This window comes from Bubalus bubalis, chromosome 1 (assembly GCF_019923935.1).
Source record: "Bubalus bubalis isolate 160015118507 breed Murrah chromosome 1, NDDB_SH_1, whole genome shotgun sequence".
NCBI lineage: Eukaryota > Metazoa > Chordata > Mammalia > Artiodactyla > Bovidae > Bubalus > Bubalus bubalis.
Genome location: NC_059157.1, coordinates 190,832,896 through 190,854,652, shown reverse-complemented (window position 1 = coordinate 190,854,652; position 21,757 = coordinate 190,832,896). Strand labels below are relative to the sequence as shown.

General features: G+C 52.7%; 2 protein-coding genes across 16 annotated transcripts in view; one reads left to right on the top strand and one right to left on the bottom strand.

The window, feature by feature from the left end:
* The window catches only part of PCNT (pericentrin), a 105,879-nt gene extending 104,725 nt beyond the window's left edge, over positions 1-1,154 (bottom strand). For 5 of the 15 annotated variants that reach the window (XM_044947919.2, XM_044947907.2, XM_044947902.2 and 2 more), the window contains exon 1: positions 912-1,151. In XM_044947919.2, the coding sequence (XP_044803854.2) occupies positions 912-968 (57 nt within the window). In that variant the 5' untranslated portion in view covers positions 969-1,151. Of the gene's footprint in view, positions 1-911 lie in introns of all 15 variants that reach the window. The other 10 variants (XM_044947904.2, XM_044947925.2, XM_044947922.2 and 7 more) reach the window with 7 other exon arrangements.
* On the top strand, positions 78-20,266 carry C1H21orf58 (chromosome 1 C21orf58 homolog). Its single transcript, XM_006047038.4, has 10 exons — positions 78-156; positions 8,558-8,857; positions 9,620-9,680; positions 10,741-10,814; positions 11,883-12,047; positions 14,254-14,365; positions 18,495-18,616; positions 18,933-19,156; positions 19,551-19,613; positions 20,133-20,266. The coding sequence occupies exons 2-9, from the start codon at positions 8,714-8,716 to the stop codon at positions 19,594-19,596; spliced, it is 948 nt and encodes a 315-aa protein (XP_006047100.2). The 5' UTR covers positions 78-156; positions 8,558-8,713; the 3' UTR covers positions 19,597-19,613; positions 20,133-20,266.
* Positions 20,267-21,757: the final 1,491 nt, after the last annotated feature.

Below are 21,757 nucleotides of genomic sequence, written 5' to 3'. Positions count from 1 at the left end.
GTCCGAGCGTCTGGAGCTCCAGGCCCGGCGCGGGGAGGGGGGGGGGGGGGGTGGGGGGTGGGGATCTGGGCAGAGTCCTCCGCCCTCACCTGCAGGAACCATATACCTGGGCCCCAAGAAGCGCAGGCGCTTCGGGAGCCGGACACCAGAGAGGAGGTGAGGCATTCCTTAGTGTAAACAAGTTTGTGCTCAGGAATAGTACTCCGAAAGAAAATTTTTACAGAAAAAAGCAGGACTGCGTGTAAACGAACATCTGTACGTAGTTTTAATCGGATGGAAGCTGAGCTGAGCCCTAGGGGAAGCGCCTGTCATGCCCAACTGCTGGGAGGCCTAGCCTCCAAGCCTTCCAGGAATCCGGGCAGGGACTGGGAGGGGTGCAGGTGCGAGCAGGTGTAGAATTGTGGCAACCGCGCCGGCCCCGCACTTCGGGCTTCGGGAGCGGGCAGGGGTCAGAGCCACCGCGTCCCGACGACACCACGGCCTATCAGTGAAGCCGCTTCGCCAGCTAAAAAGGCAGCTCCCCTGGGGCCGGGTACCTGCAGGGGCTGGTCTCCCTGGGGAACGGGTAGGTGAACTTGCCTTCCTTAACTCCGCCCCTACCCCTGCGCAAGCGCAGCCCCGCCAGTCCCGGCGTACCCCGCGCCCGTCCTTCCCGCGAGGCGCTGCACGTCCCCAGCCGCTGATTGGCTGCGGCTGCGATGGGGGCGGGAACTGGCTGAGGGCGGCGGATTCAAGATGGCGGCGGCCAGGGGGTGGCTTCCAGCCGAGTCGGCAGAAAGGGCAAGAGTGCGGCGCCAGCGGCGGCCCCCGCCTGGCTGCGTCCGCTCCTGGCAGGGAGCGGTGGCGGGCACTGGAGCCCGCCCTATGGACCCCACGCCGGGACAGCACGGGGAGGAGGCGCTGACATTTACCTTCGCTCTCCCAGCTTCCACTTTTTTGCGCCGCTGCTCTTGCTCATCATCTTCCATCTTCCTCTGGCGCCCTTAGCCAGTCGCCAGGAGGTGGCTGAGCCGATGCGGCGCCGCCTTCGCTCTATTTACACTCCCTCCCCCTCTCCTGGGCTCACCCTCCCCCCACGACAACTGTCACGCAGACGTGGGCCCGCCCCACGTCCGGCCCCGCCCCGAGGCGTGCACCCCGGCTGGTGGCCAATCAGGGGCCGCGGTCCTGCTCTCGCGCCAGCGCGCTCGGGGCGGTGCGTCCAAGGAGGTGCGTCTCAACAGAGCTTCGCCCCAGCTCCTTCCTCTCCGATTGGTGAATGTCCGCTCCCGCCTCTTCGGGCGGGACCAATGAGCGGGGCGCGGCGGCTTCGGCGCCCTCAGCGGTTGGTAGGTTTGAAGCGCCCAGTGAATTTGGGGGGCTCCGGCTCGCACTGATGCGGCTGCTGGTTCGCGTTCCCCGGCGGTTCGGGCCGTATGGGAGGAGTCTGCCCCGGTGCCCACTTGGGTCGAGCTTTGCACGAGCCCAGGGACAAGTCCAGGAGGCCGGGCCCCATTGGCGTGGACGCGCCAGCTTGGGGCTGTCCCTGAAGTCGTGTTCCAGATGTCCGTGGCCGGAGCCCGGGGTTGCAGGACCCAAACGTTCATCTCTAAGGGTCCTGGCCCTGTGTGTGTCACGGTAACAGACAGACGGCCAAATCACTTGATTTCATTCCTAGTCATCCCTCCCTTGGGTCCCGATGGCGCCTGTACCCACGGATCCGGAGTGCCAGAGGCGGCCATAATTAGTTCAGTAGGAATCAGCGCCAGGACCCCCCAGCCCAAGGATCCCAGAGCTGCTGGGACAAGAAGCCACTGGTGGTGCTGCCACTCCTGGATTCTTCCCAGTGGGCACACAGTGCTATATCGAGGACTCTGTTCCAGTGCGTCTATGCCCAACTTGCATCTGGTTAGTGCGGTTCACGGTTTGACCAGGGGACCCCACAATCATGGGTCCACTCTGGCACTTCTGACATAAAGCATTGCCCTGCGTCAGTGTTAGGAGGGACTCTGTGCACCGGGAAACTGAGAGGGTCAGGCTGAGGCTCTCAGGGCAGGACAGGCAAACCATGCGTTAGGGCAGTCCCTGGAACCCAGCGTGAAAAGGGTTTCATAGGGCCTCCTTGCTAAGGGGCCTTGTTTAGTCGCTAAGTTGTGTCCAGCTCTGCGACCTCATAGACTGTAGCCCACCAGGCTTCTCTATTCATGGGATTTTCCAGGCAAGAATACTGGAGTGGGTTGCCATTTCCTTCTCCAAGGGGCCTTCAAAGATGCAGTTTCAAATGTTACAGCAATTATACCTAGTCTAGATCACCAGAGGGAGAGAGCTGTTTCAGTGAAAGGCAGAAAGTCTCTTCTTACACAGAAAAGTTTTAAGGCCTGGAAATGTTTGGATAAAAGGGTAAATCATTCCAAATACTTTGTAAATGGTTATTAAAAAGGAATATGCTGTACTTCTTGTTCAAGTTACTGTGAACCTAAAACTGTTCTAAAAGATAGTCTTATTAAAAAAAAAATTTTTTTTTAGAAAAGGAATGTGATGTGGGTTGTGAATTCATAATCTGTGTGTCAACTGGAGTCTCATGAAACCATTGTTTGTTTCTTAGCTGCAGACTCCACTTGAACCTGTTTGTCCAGATGAGGAAACAATGCTAGGTTTTTATTCCTAGCCCACGGTTTTGATTAACAATCAAATGCTGTTACAGTAACTAAGGTTATTGGAAGCTGATAAGCTCTGACTAATTAACACTGATCCAAAGCATGTGGTCTGCACCTCTTGTAACTGTAGCTTAACTGCCTGGGTGAATGTTCCCACAAACTCAGGAACTCAGGAAGAGACACAGGAAACCCCTAAGCAGCTGTGCCTCTCTGATTTCCTTATGTGAGTAGGAAGACAGTGCAGCAACTAGAGAGAAGGTGGCATGTCAAAGAAGATTGGGGTGGGTGACTGCAAGCATGTCCAGCAAACACACTGGTCTCTGGGTTTCCTTCACTGGAGCCGGGTGTGTGTACAGGCCGTGTGTTCCCCAGCTGCTCTCTGAGACTGAGTGACAATAGCTGTCTCCTCCACTGGTATGCTGTCGTGCCTCTTTGCCGACATGAGCTCACCTTTTAACCACAACTCACAAATCTTCAGAGAGCCTTGGATACTCAACCACCTCCTGGGTCAGACCACAGCCCTTTTTGTGTGGTGAGTGGAGTTTCCAGTCTTGACTCACAGACGTGAGGCACTGGACTCCTAAGACCAGGGGTCAGCAGGTTACACTAGCAGACCACAGGATCAGATTTCCCAAGAGCATTCAGGGACTCAGATCCACACCTGAATCAATCTCTACATGTTGTAGTACATCAGATTGATTATCTTCTTTGCAGTCAAAGATGGAGAAGCTCAGTACAGTCAGCAAAAACAAGACCTGGAGCTGACTGTGGCTCAGATCATCAGTTCATTATTGTAGAATTCAGGCTTGAATTGAAGAAAGTAGGGAAAATCACTAGGCCATTGAGGCATGACATAATCAAATCCCTTATGATCATACAGTGGAGGTGACAAATAGAATTCAAGGGATTAGAACTATGGAGGAAGGTTTGTAACATTGTAGCAGAGGTGAACACAAAATCCATCCCAAAGAAAAATGCAAGAAGGCAAAGTGGTTGTCTGAGGAGGTTTTACAAATAGCCAGGCAAAGAAGAGAAGTGAAAGGCAAGGAAGAAAGGGAAAGATATATCCAACTGAATGCAGAGTTTCAGAGAATAGGAGAAATGAAAAGATCTTCAATGAACAATGCAAAGAAGTAGAGGAAGACAGTAGAATGGGAAAGACTACAGATCTCTTCAAGAAAATTGGAGATACCAGGGGACATTTCATGCAAGGATTGGCACGATAAAAGACAGAAAAAGTAAGGACCTAACAGAAGCAGAGAGGCTAAGAAGAGGTGTCAAGAATACACAGAACTATACAAAAAAGCTCTTAATGACCTGGATAACCACCATGATGTGGTCATTCACCTAGAGCCGGAAATCCTGGAACATGAAGTCAAATGGGCCTTAGGAAGCATCACTACAAACAAAGCTAGTGGAGGTGATGGAATTCCAGCTGAACTATTTCAAATCCTAAAAGATGATGCTGTCAAAGTGCTACACTCAATATGTAAGCAAATTTGGAAAACTCAGCAGTGACCACAGGACTGGAAAAGTTCAGTTTTCATTCCAATCCCAAAGAAAGGCAATGCCAAAGAATGTTCAAACTTCTGGACAATTGTGCTTATTTCACAAGCTCACAAGGTAAAGCTCAAAATCCTTCAAGCTAGGCTTTGAACCGAGTATGTGAACTTAGAACTTAGAGATATCCAAGCTGGATTTAGAAAAGGCAGAGGACCATGCGTGCACAGCTTCCCCAACGGCTCAAGAAGTAAAGAATCCCCCTGCAATGCAAGAGACACAGGAAACACAGGTTCAGTCCGTGGGTTGAGAAGATCCCTGCAGAAGGAAATGGGTGTAGAAAAGGCAAAGGAAAAAAAGAAAAGGCAGAGGAACCAGAGATCAAATTGACAACATTCGTTGGATCACAGAAAAAGCAAGGTGATTCATCAAAACATCTACTGCTTCATTGACTACGCTAAAGCCTTTGACCAGTGGATCACAACAAATTGTGGAAAATTCTTAAACAGATGGGAATACCAAATCACAGAAACCTGTATGCAGGTCAAGAAGCAACAGTTAGAACCAGACATGGAACAACAGACTGGTTCCAAATTGGGAAAGGAGTATGTTAAGGCTGTATACTGTCACCCTACTTACTTAACTTACATGCAGAATACATCATACAAAATGCTGGGCTGGATAAATCAAGCTAGAATTGAGATTGTCAGGAGGAATATCAACAACCTCAGATTTGCAGATGATTCCACTCTGATAGAAAGTGAAGAGGAACTAAAGAGCCTCTTAATGAATGTAAAAGAGTTTAAAAGCTGGCTTGAAACTCAACACGAAAGAACTAACATCATGGCATCCAGTCCCATCACTTCATGGCAAATAGAAGGGCAAAAGGTGGAAACAGTGACAGATTTTGTTTTCTTGGACTTGAGACTCACTGTGGATGGTGACTGCAGCCATGAAATTAAAAGACACTTGCTCCTTGGAAGAAAAGCTATGACATACCTCGACAGCATATTAAAAAGCAGAGCCGTCACTTTGCCAACCAAAGTCTGTATAGTCAAAGGTATGGTTTATCCCGTGTTCATGTGCAGTTGTGACAGTTGGACCATAAAGAAGGCTGAGCACCAAAGAACTGATGCTTTTAAACTGTAGTGCTGCAAAAGACTCTTGACAGTCTCTTGGACTACAAGGAGATCCAACCAGTCAATCCTAAAGGAAATCAGTCCTGAATATTCATTGGAAGGACTGATGCTCAAGCTGAAGCTCCAACACTTTGGCCAGCTGATGTGAAGAGCTGACATTGGAAAAGACCCTGATGCTTGGCAAGACTGAAGGCAGGAGGAGAAAGGGATCACAGAGGATGAGATGGTTGGATAGCATCATCGACTCAATGGACATGAATTTGAGCAAGCTCCAAGAGATGGTGAAGACCAGGTGAGCCTGGTGTGCTGCAGTCCATGGGGTCTCAAAGAGTTGGACACGACTTAGCAACCGAACAACAAACCGCAGCATGTGCATCATTTGCCCATGCTGCCTTGGCCAGTATTTTCAAACTGTGTTCCTAAGAACCGGAATCATTCCCATGGCTATTTTAGATGTTCTGTAAATGCTGGATCTGAATCTTAGTTTATTTTTAACCATTAAAACACTGTCCAAATATGTAGATGTACACCCTCATGGAGGGAAACGTAACTCCCACTCCTTATGAATGGGCTGTGCATAGCTACTTCCTCCTGCAGAGGACAGTGTGAAAAGAAAGAGAAAAATAGCACCTGTGCAGTGGGACACCTGACAAACACACTTATACCACGTAACTGAGGTCAACATCATCCATGTGGGTCATGTTGATGGCATGCACTCTGGATGGGATGTGATTAGAAGGGCCGTCTCCTCTGTGGTCTTCCTCCCAACAACCGTAACCCCAGTGCAGTCATGAGAAATTATCAAGCAAATCCCAATAGTGGAGGGACCCCTTACAAAGATTCCAGATATAGTAGATACTGGTACAGATCAGATCAGATCAGTCGCTCAGTCATGTCCGACTCTTTGCGACCCCATGAATCGCAGCACGCCAGGCTACCCTGTCCATCACCAACTCCGGGAGTTCACTCAGACTCACGTCCATCGAGTCAGTGATGCCATCCAGCCGTCTCATCCTCTGTCATCCCCTTCTCCTCTTGCCCCCAATCCCTCCCAGCATCAGAGTCTTTTCCAATGAGTCAACTCTTCGCATGAGGTGGCCAAAGTACTGGAGTTTCAGCTTTAGCATCATCCCTTCCAAAGAAATCCCAGGGCTGATCTCCTTCAGAATGGACTGGTTGCATCTCCTTGCAGTCCAAGGGACTCTCAAGAGTCTTCTCCAACACCACAGTTCAAAAGCATCAATTCTTCAGTGCTCAGCCTTCTTCACAGTCCAACTCTCACATCCATACATGACCACAGGAAAAACCATAGCCTTGACTAGATGAACCTTTGTTGGCAAAGTAATGTCTCTGCTTTTGAATATGCTATCTAGGTTGGTCATAATTTTCCTTCCAAGGAGTAAGCGTCTTTTAATTTCATGGCTGCAATCACCATCTGCAGTGATTTTGGAGCCCAGAAAAATAAAGTCTGACACTGTTTCCACTGTTTTCCCATCTATTTCCCATGAAGTGATGGGACCGGATGCCATAATCTTCGTTTTCTGAATGTTGAGCTTTAAGCCAACTTTTTCACTCTCCACTTTCACTTTCATCAAGAGGCTTTTTAGTTCCTCTTCACTTTCTGCCATAAGGGTGGTGTCATCTGCATATCCGAGGTTATTGCTATTTCTCCTGGCAATCTGGTACAGTATACTGTAATAGAAAATACAGCAGTCATGTGCTCAGTCGCTTCCAACTCTTTGTGGTTTCATGGACTGTAACCCGCCAGGATCCTCTGTCCATGGGATTTCCCAGGCAAGAATAGTGGAGAGGATTGCCATTTCCTGCTCCAGGAGGTCTTCCTGACCCAAGGATCAGGTCTCCTGCATTGGCAGTTGGTACTGGATCAAAATAATATTCCTCAAAACTATCAACATCATCAAAAGCAAGGGGAACCCAAGAGGACATGGTGACTAAATGTCATCTGGTGTACTGGATAGGATCCTGGAACAGAAAAGGAACAGTAGGCGGCATAATAAGGAAGTCAAATGAATTACGGACTTTGGTTAATGCTACTCTATCGGTATAGAGTCATTTATTGTAACATGTGTCATACTAACTTAAGATGTTAGTAATAGGAAACCCATGTATATGGAAATTCTCTTCTCAATTTTTCTATAAACCTAAAAAGGAAGTTTTTTAAACTAACTGAAACCCACTGGGGTGTGTTATGGTGACCTCCCAGCCACCTCAAGTTTCTTGGCTAAGTTAACTCATTTTTGTGTACCTCAAACCTCCTGTTTGAATCTCAGCGTCATGACACATATGAAGCCATAAATACTGAAGTGTATGGGCAGTTTGGCTGCCAGGTCAAGTTTCTGGGTTGGCTGCTCTGAGCGGGGCTATAAGCATGCTGACCTGGCACTTACCCAGCCAGGACTGCCAGCACTGGGTCCACCTTCAAGTCTGCTATGTCGGCTTCATTCTTCAGGCTGACTTATTTGTGAACCTGAACTGGAGACGATGGGGTGCCCTGCCCTCCCTTGCTGGGCTCACCCCCTCCCCACGCCAGTCCTGTGGACATGCACTCCCTCCCCACCCAGCAGGTGGGCTACCCATCAAGGGCTGACCTGGCAGGGGAGGGTCCTGCTCCCAGGTGCCCCTGACCCCCAGCCACCAGGGCTCCCCACCCCTCTCTGGGCAGAGGTCCCACATGGGCAGTCCCCCTGCTAGAGTCACATCAGCACTGACAGGGGATGCCTTGGGAGGCCCCATGTCCTGTGAGATGCCGGCTGGGTGCCTATGGGGTGGGCCCACCTCAAGCCCCCACCAAGAGGCCCCTAGGCGCCTCATTGGCAGGCTCCCTGGTGCCACCTCTTTGCCACCTAGAGTTTCCTGAAGTCTGCGGTGAAGGGGTGGGGTGGTCACACCATGACCTCTAGGGGTCCATCTGGTGGGGAGGATCCCTAAGAGAGGCTAGGGGCTTGCTGGCCTTCTGAAGGCGATAATTGACTGGAGTTGGGGTGGCAGACACTTGTGGTGCATTACCCCACCTCACCTCTCTGGGCTCTGTCCTGGGGGGTCAGGACTGTCCTCCCCCCAGGGACCCATGCCCCCCGCCCCCGCCCCGTGCTCTGCCCCTCTGGCCCCAGCATCTGCCCGATCTCTCCTTCCTGAGGAGCCCAGCCCGGCCACATCTGGGGATCAGCAGTGTTTATAGGTAACCCCTCATGGGGACTGGGGCAGGCCTGGGAAGGACTCTCAGCAGAAACCTGGCAACCGGGGGCCTCCTTGCGTCTGCAGTGCCTAGCAACTGTTGCAGTGATGCCAGCCTGTTGACTCTGGACACTCCACATCCATGGTGCAGGGCCACCTCCTACATGCCCTCCTGAGGCCAGCGAGCTGACCGTGGAGACCAGTCTCTGGGATATACGTCACGTCCAGCAAGGGAGTCCTTCAATGACCCCAGGATGGGGCTGCTTCTCTCCAGCTGAGCAATCCTTCCAGAGGGAGCTGAGCAGTGTCCCCTCCTGTGGCCCCGGGATGCTGAACTCCTCAGTGGCAGATCAACTGACTCGACTGACCCTGAAACTCCTCGAGAAGGTAAGACAGCTGGGCACTTGTGCTTCTAACAGCTTGTTACAGAGCACAGCTTTGACAGCTAAGATTATACCTGTCATGCCCACTTCCAAAGCAAAGCACTTCTGCATGGTCTTAGCCTTGTAGTGAAGAGCTGTGGTTTCTTGGTTCTTCTTGTGTTTGAACAGAACCAAGTAGGGTCTTCTGGAAGTTTCTGCAGCTGGGAGGCAAGCCTGCACCCACAGGATGGAGCACTTCCAGGGCCCCCAACTCTCTCTCGCAGCCTCCCAGCTTCCAAATTTTAGGAAAGACAGACCCAGCCTGGTGTGGCCTATCAGCTGGGCACAGGGCAGGCAGCCTGTGCACACTCTCAGGCCGGTCTTCGCCTCCTCTGAGGGTCCGCATGGTCCTTTCAGTGCCCCCTCCAACCCCTCACCTGCCTGATCTGTTCTTTTGCCTGCCACTCTTGCCTTCTGCCCCCCTGGGCTGCCCAGAGAGGGCAGCAGGGATCACCCCAGGACTGGTCTGGATTATAACTGCTCAGCCCTGGGCTCAGTTGGGGCATCAGGGCAGTCAGGACACAGAGCTGGCCTGGCCAAACTCTTCAGAAAGCTGCTTGAAGGTGCCCATAGGTTTCAAGGTGGAGTATGTGTGCTTCATATGGAAAATGTGACCATAGGGCCCCACCTGGCACCAGTCAAGTCGTCTGGGCACTTGTTCCTGGCCCAGCCCCTCATACGGAGGAGCCTGTGCCTGGAGCCCGCATTCTCATCCCTCTCCTCACAGAAACTGGAGCAAGAGCGTGAGGATGTGGAGGGGGCTTCTGAGGACCCCCATGTCGTGCCAGGTAAGAGCCTGGGCTGCTTGGCACTGTGTGGGCCCCAGACCCACCTCCAGGTATGGCCAGACTGTCCTCTAAACTTCACTTTCAGAGCAGAAAGGCCTTGATTATGTCTTTAACACACACACACTCACCCTCATATCGTATCACCTCTGTCTGCACACCCAGGAGGGCACGTTCATCACTCCATCTGTAGATGAGAAGAGGGAGGCAGAGAGGGTAGAGAACCAGCCCCACTGCCTTGCTCAGATCAGAATCACCCTCGCCCGCATCAGACCATGTTGCCCCGAGCTTGCTCTGGGGTAGTGGGGTGTAGGGGGCCCAGCCATCCACATCCACCTGCCCATCCTCAGGTGCCCAGACCAGACGTCTCCACATCCCCAACCTGGCTGGCAGTCAGTTGCTCAGGCCCCAGGAACCAGGGGAAGTGCCGCCTTCCCTGGCATTCTGGGGTTCTGGGCTCAGGGACATCTGGGCAAGGTGCTGGAGAGACACTGTTCGTTCTTCACCACATGGTGAAGCTCCTTGTGCTGCGGAGTTCCAGGCAGTGCCCGAGGGCAACAGATGGAGCCCAGGGCCGAAATCCAGATAGAAAATCCCAGATCAGTTCACATGACCAAGGGCAAGCACAGGCATGTGCTGCGCTCAGTCGTGCCCAACTCTTTGCGACCCCATGAACTATAGTCCACCAGGCTCCTCTGTCCATGGGATTTTCCAGGCAAGAATACTGGAGTGGGTTGCCATTTTCTCTTCCATAACACAAACATGGAACACTACAAATGGGCCGGGAGTGGGGATGCCTGGGGGTAGGGGGAATGGGGACTCCTCGGGGGGAGTCAGGATTCCTGGGGGTGGAGTGGGGACTCCTGGGGGGAGTGGGGACTCCTGACCCCAACTCGAAGACTCAGCTTCCTGAACGCCCCCTACTGTTGCCCACATAACCCCCATGGGGTGGCCCCTGAGCTCCACCCACAGGCACCTCCCTCCTCCTCTGGGACAGGCAGGTCCTGGAGGCAGGAAAGGCTGGGATGTGGTGCTGAGCCCTGAAGCCTGTACTTCCCTCCAGGAGATGAGGACGGGCCAGAGGCCGCCCTGTGGAGCGCTCTGAGGATGAGGAAGGACCTTCTGCAGAGACTCTGGGTAGGCCTTGTGGACACGGGGTATCTTCACCAGAGCTCTGTGCAGCTGAAGCTGCAGCTGGCGCTCAGAACAAGCACTGGGGTGGGGTGGGGGGTAGGGTATGGGGGTGAGGGTGGGGTTGTGGTGGGGGTCCTGCATGCACACTGCTTCTGATGTTTGTGACGTGGCGGTGGGCAACTGGTGGACCATGGACTCCACAGGAGAGAGGACTCGCCCGCTTCCTGTAGGCTGGGCTCTCACAGGGGCTACTCGCTGAGAAAACCTGCTCTGGCTGCATATGATCAGAAGCGGAAATGCCCCGTGAGGGGTCTGGTTCTGGGAAGTGGGATTCCAAGATGCCCAGGGCTTTGTCCAAACAGACACACTTGTAGCAGGGAATGACACATGGGGGGAGGAAGGTATTTGGGTCCACACGGCAGCTGTGATAAACTTACTGCTCTCCACTGGAAGCGTGCTAGAGAGACAGAGTATCCTCTACCAGCTTCCCTCGTAGCTAAGTCGGTAAAGAATCTGCCTGCAATGCAGGAGACCCCGGTTCAATTCCTGGGTCAGGAAGATCTGCTGGAAAAGAGATAGGCTACCCACTCCAGTATTCTTGGGCTTCCCTTGTGGCTCACTTGGTAAAGAATATGCCTGCAATGAGGGAGATGTGGATTTGATCCCTGGGTTGGGAAGATCCCCTGAAGAAGGGAAAGGCTACCCACTCCAGTATTCTGGCCTGGAGAATTCCCTGGACGGTATAGTCCATGGGGTCACAAAAAGTCAGACATGACTGAGCGACTTTCACTTTCACTACTGACTGGAGAAAAGTCGTCTTTGGTTAATTTCTCCTGTGTGTACCACGCGAAGGGCTTTGCCTCCAGAGTCTGGCTGTAGTCCCAGCTCATATGCATGCTGGGCCCTGGTTGGGGCAAGAGGGGGCCGGGCACAGGACAGTGATTGGCGGTGTGGGGGCTGCCTGCTTCTGACCGGGGTCACACACCTGTGCGCTGGCACTGCCCTGCCTGGCAGAGTGAGGGCTGGGACATGCCCCCACTGAGCAGCCACAGCTCTGCTTTGGCGTTGCAGGAACAGCGCCTCCTGGAAGAGGCTTCCCGGGTTCATCACCACAGGGGAGTGCACGGAGGAGCCCAGGGGTCAGTGCTGCCCCCAGAGGCACCTCCCGTGAGCGTCCACCCCACTGTCTCCCCAGCTCCACCTGCCCTAGACCCACCATGGATCATCCAACACCCGGTACGTCTGCCTTGGGTGAACCTGGGGGGCAGAACCAATGGGGAGGGTGCTGTGCCCCCAGAGACCTCCCGCCTGAGCAGAGATTGTCGGTGACTCCACATCTGCGCCCTCAGCAGCTTAAGGAAGTGCGCTAAAGGGGCCATCAGCTCAGTGGCCACAGCGGCTGTAGTCCATGTCCAGCCCTATTGGGACAAACGTGTCCTGTATTGTCAGGCCTCACAGGTGCCCTAAGCACTGGCTGTGTGTGTGTGTGTGGAGGGGCAGTTATCTCCTCATTACAGGTGGAGGCTGGGGTCCCAGCTCAGCCCCAGGTGCTAACCTCTGCAGCAGGAGCGGAAGTATGGGGAGATTCCATGTTGGCTGGGCCTGAATTTGGGGAAGAAATGTGTCAGCTCTTTTCCAAAATTTCCTAATTAACAGAGGAAGCTTGGGCCCCTAATCTTCAGGCTGAATTTTAAGGTGCATTGAAAGGTGAATGCACACCCACTCCTGAGAGGCTCACCCCTGCATATGGCAACAGAAAGCCACTCTTCCTTAAGCAGAAGGGATTGTATTGGGGCGGGTGGTGCCCAGAGGAAGGAGGGGCAGCAGCTGGCCCCGGCAGGCTGTGGCCTCGGGGGTTGGGAGCATGAGTAGACGACAGGCAGGAGGTGCCCCAGCGGGCTGTGGCCTTGCGAGGAGGAGATAACAAGGCCGGAGGTGGCCAAGGCCAAGCTGAGAAGGTTCTGGATGGGCATGGCAGGGAGACCGATGGTGCCAGCAGGCCGGGTTGTGACCTGGAGGATGTTTATCCCCTGGGGGGACCTGGCTGCCCGTGTGGAGGGAAGGGAGAGGGATCCATCCAGTGGAGCCCCCAGAGCCCTGGCCCTGGCACTGTCTGTGTCTTCCCCAACTTTCTGCCCCTGGAACCTCTACCAGGAACGGTGGGAGAGGGGTGTAGGTGCAGGAGGCTCACTTCCTGCAACCCCTTACCCCAGTCGTGCTTGGGTGTCTCAGCCCGGACTCCAGTGACACCACAGGGCAAGCAGGACCCAGGGTGGTTGGGATGAGTTTTCCAGAGACCCTGGGGTGGAGCTGCCATCGGCCACTCCGGCTGCCTCTTTGTCTGCACCAGGTGGTGGGCTGTGACGACACCAAAGCTGCCTGCCACCTGTGTGCGTGCAACCTGCTAGCCAAGGGGGCTGGTAACACACAAAGAGGGTACGAAATGTGCACCTCTGGGTTCATAAGTCAAATTTCACCGGATCAGCTCTGTTAGCTTACCAGTCTGGGGCTGCCTTCCAACTGCAGCAGCAGAGGTGGACAGTTACAACTGAAGCTGTGTGGCCACAGAGCAGGAACAATACCCCATCCGGCCCTTTGCAGGATGTTTGCCAACCCTGTCTGTGCCATCCTTTCTGTGAATGAGGGAGAGGGACAGGGCAGGGCCTGGTGCATTCAGAAGAAGATTAAAGTGGTAATCAACACTCAGTGCATGCTCTGAGCTGTGGTGCATTTGTGTTAACTCAGGAGAGAAGCCAGAAGGTGTTTCCATGCCAGGCTCCTTGGATGCCTCTATTAAAGCAGAAGTAATGGACACAGGGATGAGCTTAGCCCACTGACACCAGGAAATGTGGGAAACATTAGAAAACGCCATGTTTCGCTCAGCTTGAGCTCCATTACAAAATATTAATACCACAGTCTTTGCACTTAAATGTCAGACATTTACCTTATCACTGCCTGGAAGCTGGATGTCTTGGATGGAGGTGCTGGCCAACCTGGTTCACTGAGCATGACCTCCTGGCTAGGAATTGGCAGCCTTCTCGTGGTGTCTCATGGGGCAGAGAGAGTCTGGTGTCTCTTCCTCTTATCAAGGGCACCAGGCCTATCAACCTAGAGCCCCACCCTTATGCTCTCTTTACCTTTATCACCTCCTCACAGGCCCCATCTCCAAATGCAGTCACTTTGGAGCTTAGGGTTTCAGCATATGAATTTGAGCGGGGAATAAACATTCAGTCCATAACATGCTATGTCCTAAGTGAAACCCAGATGCAAGTATTTATCTATTTGCACACTTGTTTAATCTCTAGGATTTCTCGCCTAAAATCTCCCATGGATGGATGGATGGATGGATGGATGGTGGATGTCTGGATGGCGGGTGGTGGGTGGTGCTGTAGGTCACTATTCCCAGGGCACATGCAGATAATGGCTTGTCTGGCTCTTCCAGGCCCCCCCACCTCCTGCCACCATCATCCAGCAGCTGCCTCAGCAGCCACTCATTGCACAGATCCCCCCTCCCCCGGCCTTCCCCACCCAGCGGTCAGGAAGCATCAAGGAAGGTAAGTGTCCACAGTGAATGTTGTCGTGTTCTTGTTCAGTCACTTAGTCGTGTCCAACTCTTTGCGACCCCATGGATTGCAGCACGCCAGGCTTCTCTGTCCTTCACCATCTCCCAGAGTTTGCATAAACTCATGTCCATTGAGTCGGTGATGCCATCCAACCATTTCATCCACTGTCGTCCCTTTCTTCTCCTGCCTTCAATCTTTCCCAGCATCAGGGTCTTTCCCAATGAATCAGTTCTTCACATCAGGTGGCCAAAGTATTGGAGCTTCAACTTTAGCATCAGTCCTTCTAATGAATATTCAGGATTGATTTCCTTTACCATCGACTGGTTTTATCTCCTTGAAGTCCAAGGGACTCTCTAAAGTCTTCTCCAACACCACAGTTCAAAAGCACCAATTCTTCGGTGCTCAGCTTTCTTTATGGTCTAACTCTCACATCTGTACATGACTACTGGAAAAACCATAGCTTTGATCATACAGACCTTTGTTGGCAAAGTAATGTCTCTGCTTTTTAATATGCTGTCTGGTTGGTCATAGCTTTTCTTTCAAGGAGCAAGCGTCTTTTAATTTCATGGCTGCAGTCACCATCTGCAGTGATTTTGGAGCCCAGGGAAATAAAGTCTATCACTGTTTCCATTGCTTCCCCCTCTATTTGCATGAAGTGATGGGACTGGATGCCATGATCTTTGTTTTTTGAGTGTTGAGTTGTAAGCCAGATTTTTCACTCTCCTCTTTCACCTTCATCAAGAAGTTCTTTAGTTCCTCTTTGCTTTCTGCTACGAGGGTGGTATCGTCTGCATATCTGAGGTTATTGATATTTCTCCTGGCAATCTTGATTTCAGCTTTTGCTTCATCCAGCCTGTCATTTCACATGATGTACTCTGCATAGAAGTTAAATAAGAAGGGTGACAATATACAGCTTGACATACTTCTTTCCCAATTTTGAACCAGTCTGTTGTTCCATGTCCAGTTCTAAGGTTGCTTCTTGATTTGCATACAGATTTCTCAGAAGGCAGGTCAGGTGGTCTGGTATTCCCATCACTTTAACAATTTTCCACATTTTGTTGTGATTCACAGAGTCAAAGGCTTTGGCATAGTCAATAAAGCAGAAGTAGATATTTTTCTGGAACGCTCTTGCTTTTTTGATGATCCAGCAATGTTAGCAATTTGATCTCTGGTTCCTCTGCCTTTTTTAAATGCAGCCTGAACATCAGGAAGTTCACAGTTCACATACTGCTGAAGCCTTGCTTAGAGAATTTTGAGCATTACTTTGCTAGCATGTGAGATGAGTGCAATTGTGCAGTAGTTTGAACATTCCTTGGCATTGCCTTTCTTTGGGATTGGAATGAAAACTGACCTTTGCCAGTCCTGTGGCCACTCCATTGCCCTTCTTTGGGATGTTGTCATGGGTTTATGAAATTCTCTACTGAAAGAAGAAATACTTTTGTAAGCAGGGTAGTCATGTAGGGCAGGGGTCCTTAACCCTCGGGCCGTGGACGAGCACTGGTCCGTAGTCTGTTAGGAAGCAGGCTGCAGAGCAGGAGGTGAGCGGCAGGCCGGTGAGCGGAGCGTCATCTGTATTTACGCTGCTGCCCATTACTCGCATTACCGCCTGCACTCTGCCTCCCGTCAGATCAGCAACGGTGTTAGATTCTCAGATTAGTGGTAACCTTGCTGTGAACCATGCACTCGAGGGATCTAGGTTGTGTGCTCCTTGTGAGAATCTAATGCCTGATGATCTGATTCTGCATTATGGTCAGCTGAATAATTCTTTCATTATATATCACAATGTAATAGTAATAGAAATAAAGCATAAAATAAATGTAGTACTGGAATCATCCCAAAACCATCCCCCTTGACCCCAGCCTGTGGAAAAATTGTCTTCCATGAAACCAGTTGGAGACCTGTGATTTAGGGCCATTTTTCTTGGCTACTCAATGGAAGCTATGCATTTACCAACGTGAAAATAATTTTACTTTGAAAAATCCTTACTGATGGATATCCCTGAGGGAAGGGCCTGGACTCAGAATGGAAAGAACTGGGCCCACAGTCCCGACTCGTTCAGTGATTAGCTTCTCAAATTGTTGGTTAAACTGCTTTTTCTCTTTAAATAACTTTCGAAATACTTTTATTTGAGAACCGCTCTACTGAGGTGACATAGACTAAATTGCACGTAGTTAAAGTGTACAGTCTGAGAGTTTTGCACCTGCACACTCCTGTGAACCCATCACTAAATCAAGGTGGTGAACATGGGCCCCACCTCAGGCCCGGCCTCCCGCCATCCTGCCTGCTTCGTCACTGGGCATTGATCTGTGTCTCCTATATTCTGGTCTGAGTAGAATCAGCCAGTGTGCACTCTTTTTTTGTGCAACTTCTTTCACTTAGCAACACTGCTCTCAGACTCATCGTTCCTGTTGGGTGCAGCAAACCATGGCTCCTTGAAATTGCCAAGTGGCAGTCCTTCCCGTGGATGGACACATTTGTGATCCTTTCACCTGATGATGAAATTGGGGTTGTTGCATTTTTGGTTATCACCACAAAACTCCCTGGACATTCACATTTGAGTCTGAGTGTGTATTTCTCCTGGGTACATACCTAGGACTGGAGCAGCTGAAAGGTGCCAAGTGTGTGCTTAAAACTGCTGCATGTGAGAGGTCCGGTTTCTCACATCTTCTCCTGCACATGGTGTGGTCAGTTAGTGGGGATGGTGCTCAGTTAGTAAGGGTGGTGGTCTGTCACTGTGGTGGTCGGTTAGTGGGGGTGGTCAGTCACTGTGGTGGTCAGTTAGTGGGGGTGGTCAGTCACTGTGGTGGTCGGTTAGTGGGGGTGGTGGTCAGTTAGTGGGGATTGTGGTTAGTGGCAGGGGTGGTCGGTCATCGTGGTTGTGGTTTGCGTTTCCCTAACGACGGGCAGTGATGAGAGTCTGGAGGCAGACCTGTGTATAGAATCACCTGATAAGTGTTCTCTGCCCTGTCCTGGTGACCACAGCTCCACCATGTACATGCTACATGGCCCAGGCCAGCCTGCAGCCCCTTAGGGGGGCTGCTCACATCGAGACCCACAGGAAGGTGCCCTGCAGGTGCAGGGAGAACCGCCCGCCGGCCTCTCCTCACCACCGTCCTCGGTTTTTCCAGATGAACTTTAATGACTATCAGGCCCTAGAGGGGAACCCAGCACAGTGTGTGTGTATGTGTGTACTGCACGCATGCAAGTGTCTGTGTGCCTTAAAAAAAGTGCATTTAAAATCATTGGTAAAAATGAAACAGTCAGTAAGTAGCTAGCTATTCAGAAAAGTAAAGTCACATTCCTTACCCTACTCTTTGTACCAAAACAAATCCCAACTAGATCAAATACTGAATGTAAAAATAGGAAATCTCGAAAGTACTCTAATAACCACTTTGGAGAAGTCTTGGGCTGTTTCGTATGAAGTTAAACTCTCAGTTTCTGTGGCATCCACTCTGCCCCTGACTCTTCATGACTGTTCTCCATGCCAGTTCTACCTTTTAGAAAATCTTCTCAGAAACAGACACCAGTGTATCATCATATGGAAGTACGTTTGAATTAACCACCCTTCATTGTGTCTCAGACTGTCCCCTGGAGCCCCCATCTGTCATCTGGGGAGACCGCCCCCTGGGGTCCCCATCTGTCATCTGGGGACAGTCTTTTACAAGGCCTTGCAGGACAGGCTCCTAAGCTCTCTCAGCATTCACTTTCTTCTGATGTCCCCCTGTTCTTAAACATGAGTGTTGTTGCTGGATATTCAAGTGTAGGGTGATAGTTATTTTCTCACAACATCAGGACCACCTAGATAATCCAAGATAATTGCCCCATCTCCAGATGCTTTTCTTAAAAAAATTAGTTAATTAAATTTTAATGATTAATTTTTAAAACTGTGGGGAATTCCCTGGCAGTTCAGTGGTTAAAACTCCACCCTTCTGCTGCAGAGGGTGTGGGTTTGATCCCTGGTCGAGGAACTAAGTTTCCATATGCCATGTGCACGTGAGGAGTCCAGTAGCAGGAGGCGCTGCATGGGACCTGCAGACCCACAGGCAGCGCTCCATTCCCGGAGCGGCAGGGTCACGGCCCCCACTGTGAGTGACCAGCCCTCCATGCCCCCCGCACACAGAGGTGGTGGAGATGATGCTAATGCAGAACGCACAGACACACCAGCTCCTCATGCAGGCCTTGATGCTCAGAGCCCTGCCCCCGCCAGCACTCGCGCCCACCCCCCTGCACCTCACCCCACAGGTAGGCTACACGCCCAGGCCAAGACCAGAGGACCTGGTGGCTTCGCCTCCAGAAACTCATGTGTTTCTGGCTCCTGGTCTGTGTTTCCTGCCTAAAGCCCCTGGTGCTCCCCAGGGCAACCCCAGGGGAGGACAGGTTGTGCCGGCCAGGCCCAGACAGCTGCCCTCTGAGTTGCATGAGCTCTGTGGGAGCCTGGTCCGCCCCTGCCCACCACTTCTGACCCTGACCGCGTCCTGAGTCAGGGCCCGTGTGGCGGGAGGGGGCTGGGGAGCAGCCGGCGTCCTCGCTGAAACACTCTGCTGTGTGTCCTGCTGAGGATGCACAGCGCGCCCGCCTGGCCACCCAGAGGCCGCCCTCCGTCCACCACCACCACCGCTATGCACCTCCAGCCCTCCTGCCGGCCATGCCTGCGCCTGGCTCCCCTCTGGGTTACTCCGTGTGGCCCCTGGTGGTCTCTGCCACTGCTCTCCCGCCTGCTACCAGCTTCCTGCCCAGCACCACGCAGCACATGACCGGCCCGTCTGTGGCCACCCTTAGCACGTAAGTCTGGGCCAGGCTCTGGCCCAGTCTCCTGGGCCTGCAAGGCGGGAGGAACCCCAGGGCCCGGGTCACCTCTCCTTGCCCTCTGTCGGGCCGGTGGCTGCAGCGGGAGTCTGCGGAGGCCTTACCAGCTCCTGAGGGACAGGGGAGGGCTGGGGAGGTAACCACGGCAGTCTTGGTCCTGGTTGCCATGGCTGAGTGAGGACCCTGTGCCATCCTCCCAGGGGAGCAGCCTGAGGCGGGGGTCATTTGTCCAGCCTAGCAAGGGTGGCCCTGGGAGAGCCCCAGGATAAGCCCAGCTCTGAGGGCCCCACCGAGGCCTGGTGGTGAGACACACCTGAACGTGGTCTTTGAGCCAGACCAGGGCAGCAGCAGACACCCTCCTTCCCCTCAGGATGGCGTCCAGTGGGGTCCTGCCTACACAGGCGCCAGGCCCGTGACCTCACGGTGGGCTCAGGTAAGCAGCAGGCCTCGTTCTCCCCAGGGGTGGGGAAGCTGAGGCCCCTGGACACGGGGCTGTGAGGATCATGAGGGGACACAGGGATTTGACCAGGAAACAGGGGTCAGGAGCCAGGAGAGAAAAGGTCGATGGGTTCAGCTATATAAATGCCATGAACACAGTCACACATGTGGTGCCCGGGGAAGGCGCTGCGGCAGGATGTGTGCCTGGCATGACCTGGGTGAGGGCAGGGCATCTGGGTGAGGGCAGGGTGTCTGGGTGAGGGCAGGGCCGCGGGCTGGCTTCTCCTCCTGAAGTTAAGCACTAAAGCTGGTTGAGGGGGACGCTCCTCCATCTAAGCCAGTCTGGATTCTCCCAATGGGACACAATACCTCTACCCCATTTTTTGCTCTTCTATATTTTTCTGGTGGAATTGCGCTTCCTGGATGCTTTAATATCATTTCCACGTAAATGCCCTTTGCAAGCATTATGCATGTTTGCATTGGCCCCTTTGGGGATGTTACCTCTTTCCTCAAGTTCCACACGAGCAGGAGCTCTGCTTGGGTCTGTGTCCTTGGAACTGCGCAGCCGCCAGAAGGCTCCTCAGAGGAAGAGATGACCTTGGAATTGCCCTCCACCTGCACACAGGCTCCCCTGCTGGGCTGACTGCACCCCAGGCAGCTCCCCAGTGTTGAGTGCCACGGGCCTGGGTGGAGTGTGTGCCGACGTCTGCATGTCTTGTTCAATGGGCAATTAAAGGTCTGACCCAATTTCCGTATTTTCATGTTGACGTTTTCTTTTAATAAAAATTTCACCACGGTTTGTGGGATCTCAGCTCCCCAGCCAGGAGTCTAAGCTGAGCCCTCAGCAGTCAAAGTGCTGAGTTCTCATTACTGGACCACGAGGGGGTTCCCATTCATGTGACATTTTCTAACACGGCTTTTCACTTTGGTTTTACTTCTCAACATAATTGTTAACTCTATAGAGGGAAGAGGTTGGACAGTAGCTTGTCATCTTTGGTTGGCCTGGGAAATTGGACAATCTGTTTTGTTTGCCTTTGGAGTCAGGGGAAACCCAGCCCTTCCCTCGGGTGTCTTCCTTTTGAGTCTCCCCTGCCGTCACATAGGACGTTTCACGTGTCACCAAATGTGTGTGGGGTTTGCCCACAACAAGCAGGTCCCTGTGGTCCTGGTCGGGTGTCCTGCAATTCAGCTCAATTCTGATACCGCCTGCCTGGAGGTGGGGTCAGATCCCTCAGGTCAAGGGCTCAGTCTCCTAGGACTGTCCCTCCTTCAGATGCCAGTCACAAATCTAGGGCTTACCTGTGTCCCCAAGGAGTGGGGTGCGTCACCTCCCAGCCTGCATGTGTCTGCCGACCTGGACTCGCTGCACCTTAGGCTGGGATGGTGTGGAGGCTTCCTCACGTGGGCCTGACCACCGGTCACTCCATCTCCAGCCCCCTCCCTACTCCAGGGAAGTTCCGAGTCTCTAGTCCTGGCTTGGTCTTCCCAGCAACCAGACTCATCCAGAGTCACCTCATCATCACGTGGGAATTTACGAAGGTTTCAGGATCCCCATGTCAGGAGCTGAGGCAGCGGGTGGCGTGAAGACTAACACACATTTTCTGCCACTGCACACCTGGCCTTGGCGGGTCAACCAGGATGAAGGAAATACGTTCCTGAGTCTGGGAGAGTCCAGTGCTGTGAGAGCGTGGCAAGGCCACCACTGGGAGGGCCTAAGGGAAGGGAGGTCAACGTTGAGGACACGGGGTGGGGAGAGAGCACCCCCATGAGTTGGCCAATCCGGGGCAGCTTAAGAAGTCTCAGGAGGCCCTGGAAGTGGGGTGGGCCTGCCAAGGAGGCGGTGCTGGGGTCCAGAGGTGGGGGCTTTGCGTGGTGTGATACTGCGGCATAGTAAGAAATGTGTATTTGCTTTTGTTCTGCTTCCTGGCACACAGCTCCTAAAACTTTTGTAATCTGGACAGCATGCTAATGAGGTGACTCTGGGCCCCTGGAGGGCTTCAGTAGGATGGGGGCTGGTTGTCCGAGGAGCCCACTCTGATTGGAGGTTGGAACTTAAGCTACACCCCCAACCTGAGGGAGTGGAGGCTGGAAGTTGAGTCAATCACCAGTGGCCAATGACTGAATCCATCAATGCTGCAG

Bases quoted from the DNA above. Each gene is read 5' to 3' on its own strand.
- C1H21orf58 (XM_006047038.4), top strand. From the start codon at position 8,714: ATGACCCCAGGATGGGGCTGCTTCTCTCCAGCTGAGCAATCCTTCCAG. The intron at 10,815-11,882 runs GTAGGCCTTGTG...TTGGCGTTGCAG, and splicing joins ACCTTCTGCAGAGACTCTGG to GAACAGCGCCTCCTGGAAGA. The intron at 18,617-18,932 runs GTAGGCTACACG...TGTCCTGCTGAG, and splicing joins CCCTGCACCTCACCCCACAG to GATGCACAGCGCGCCCGCCT.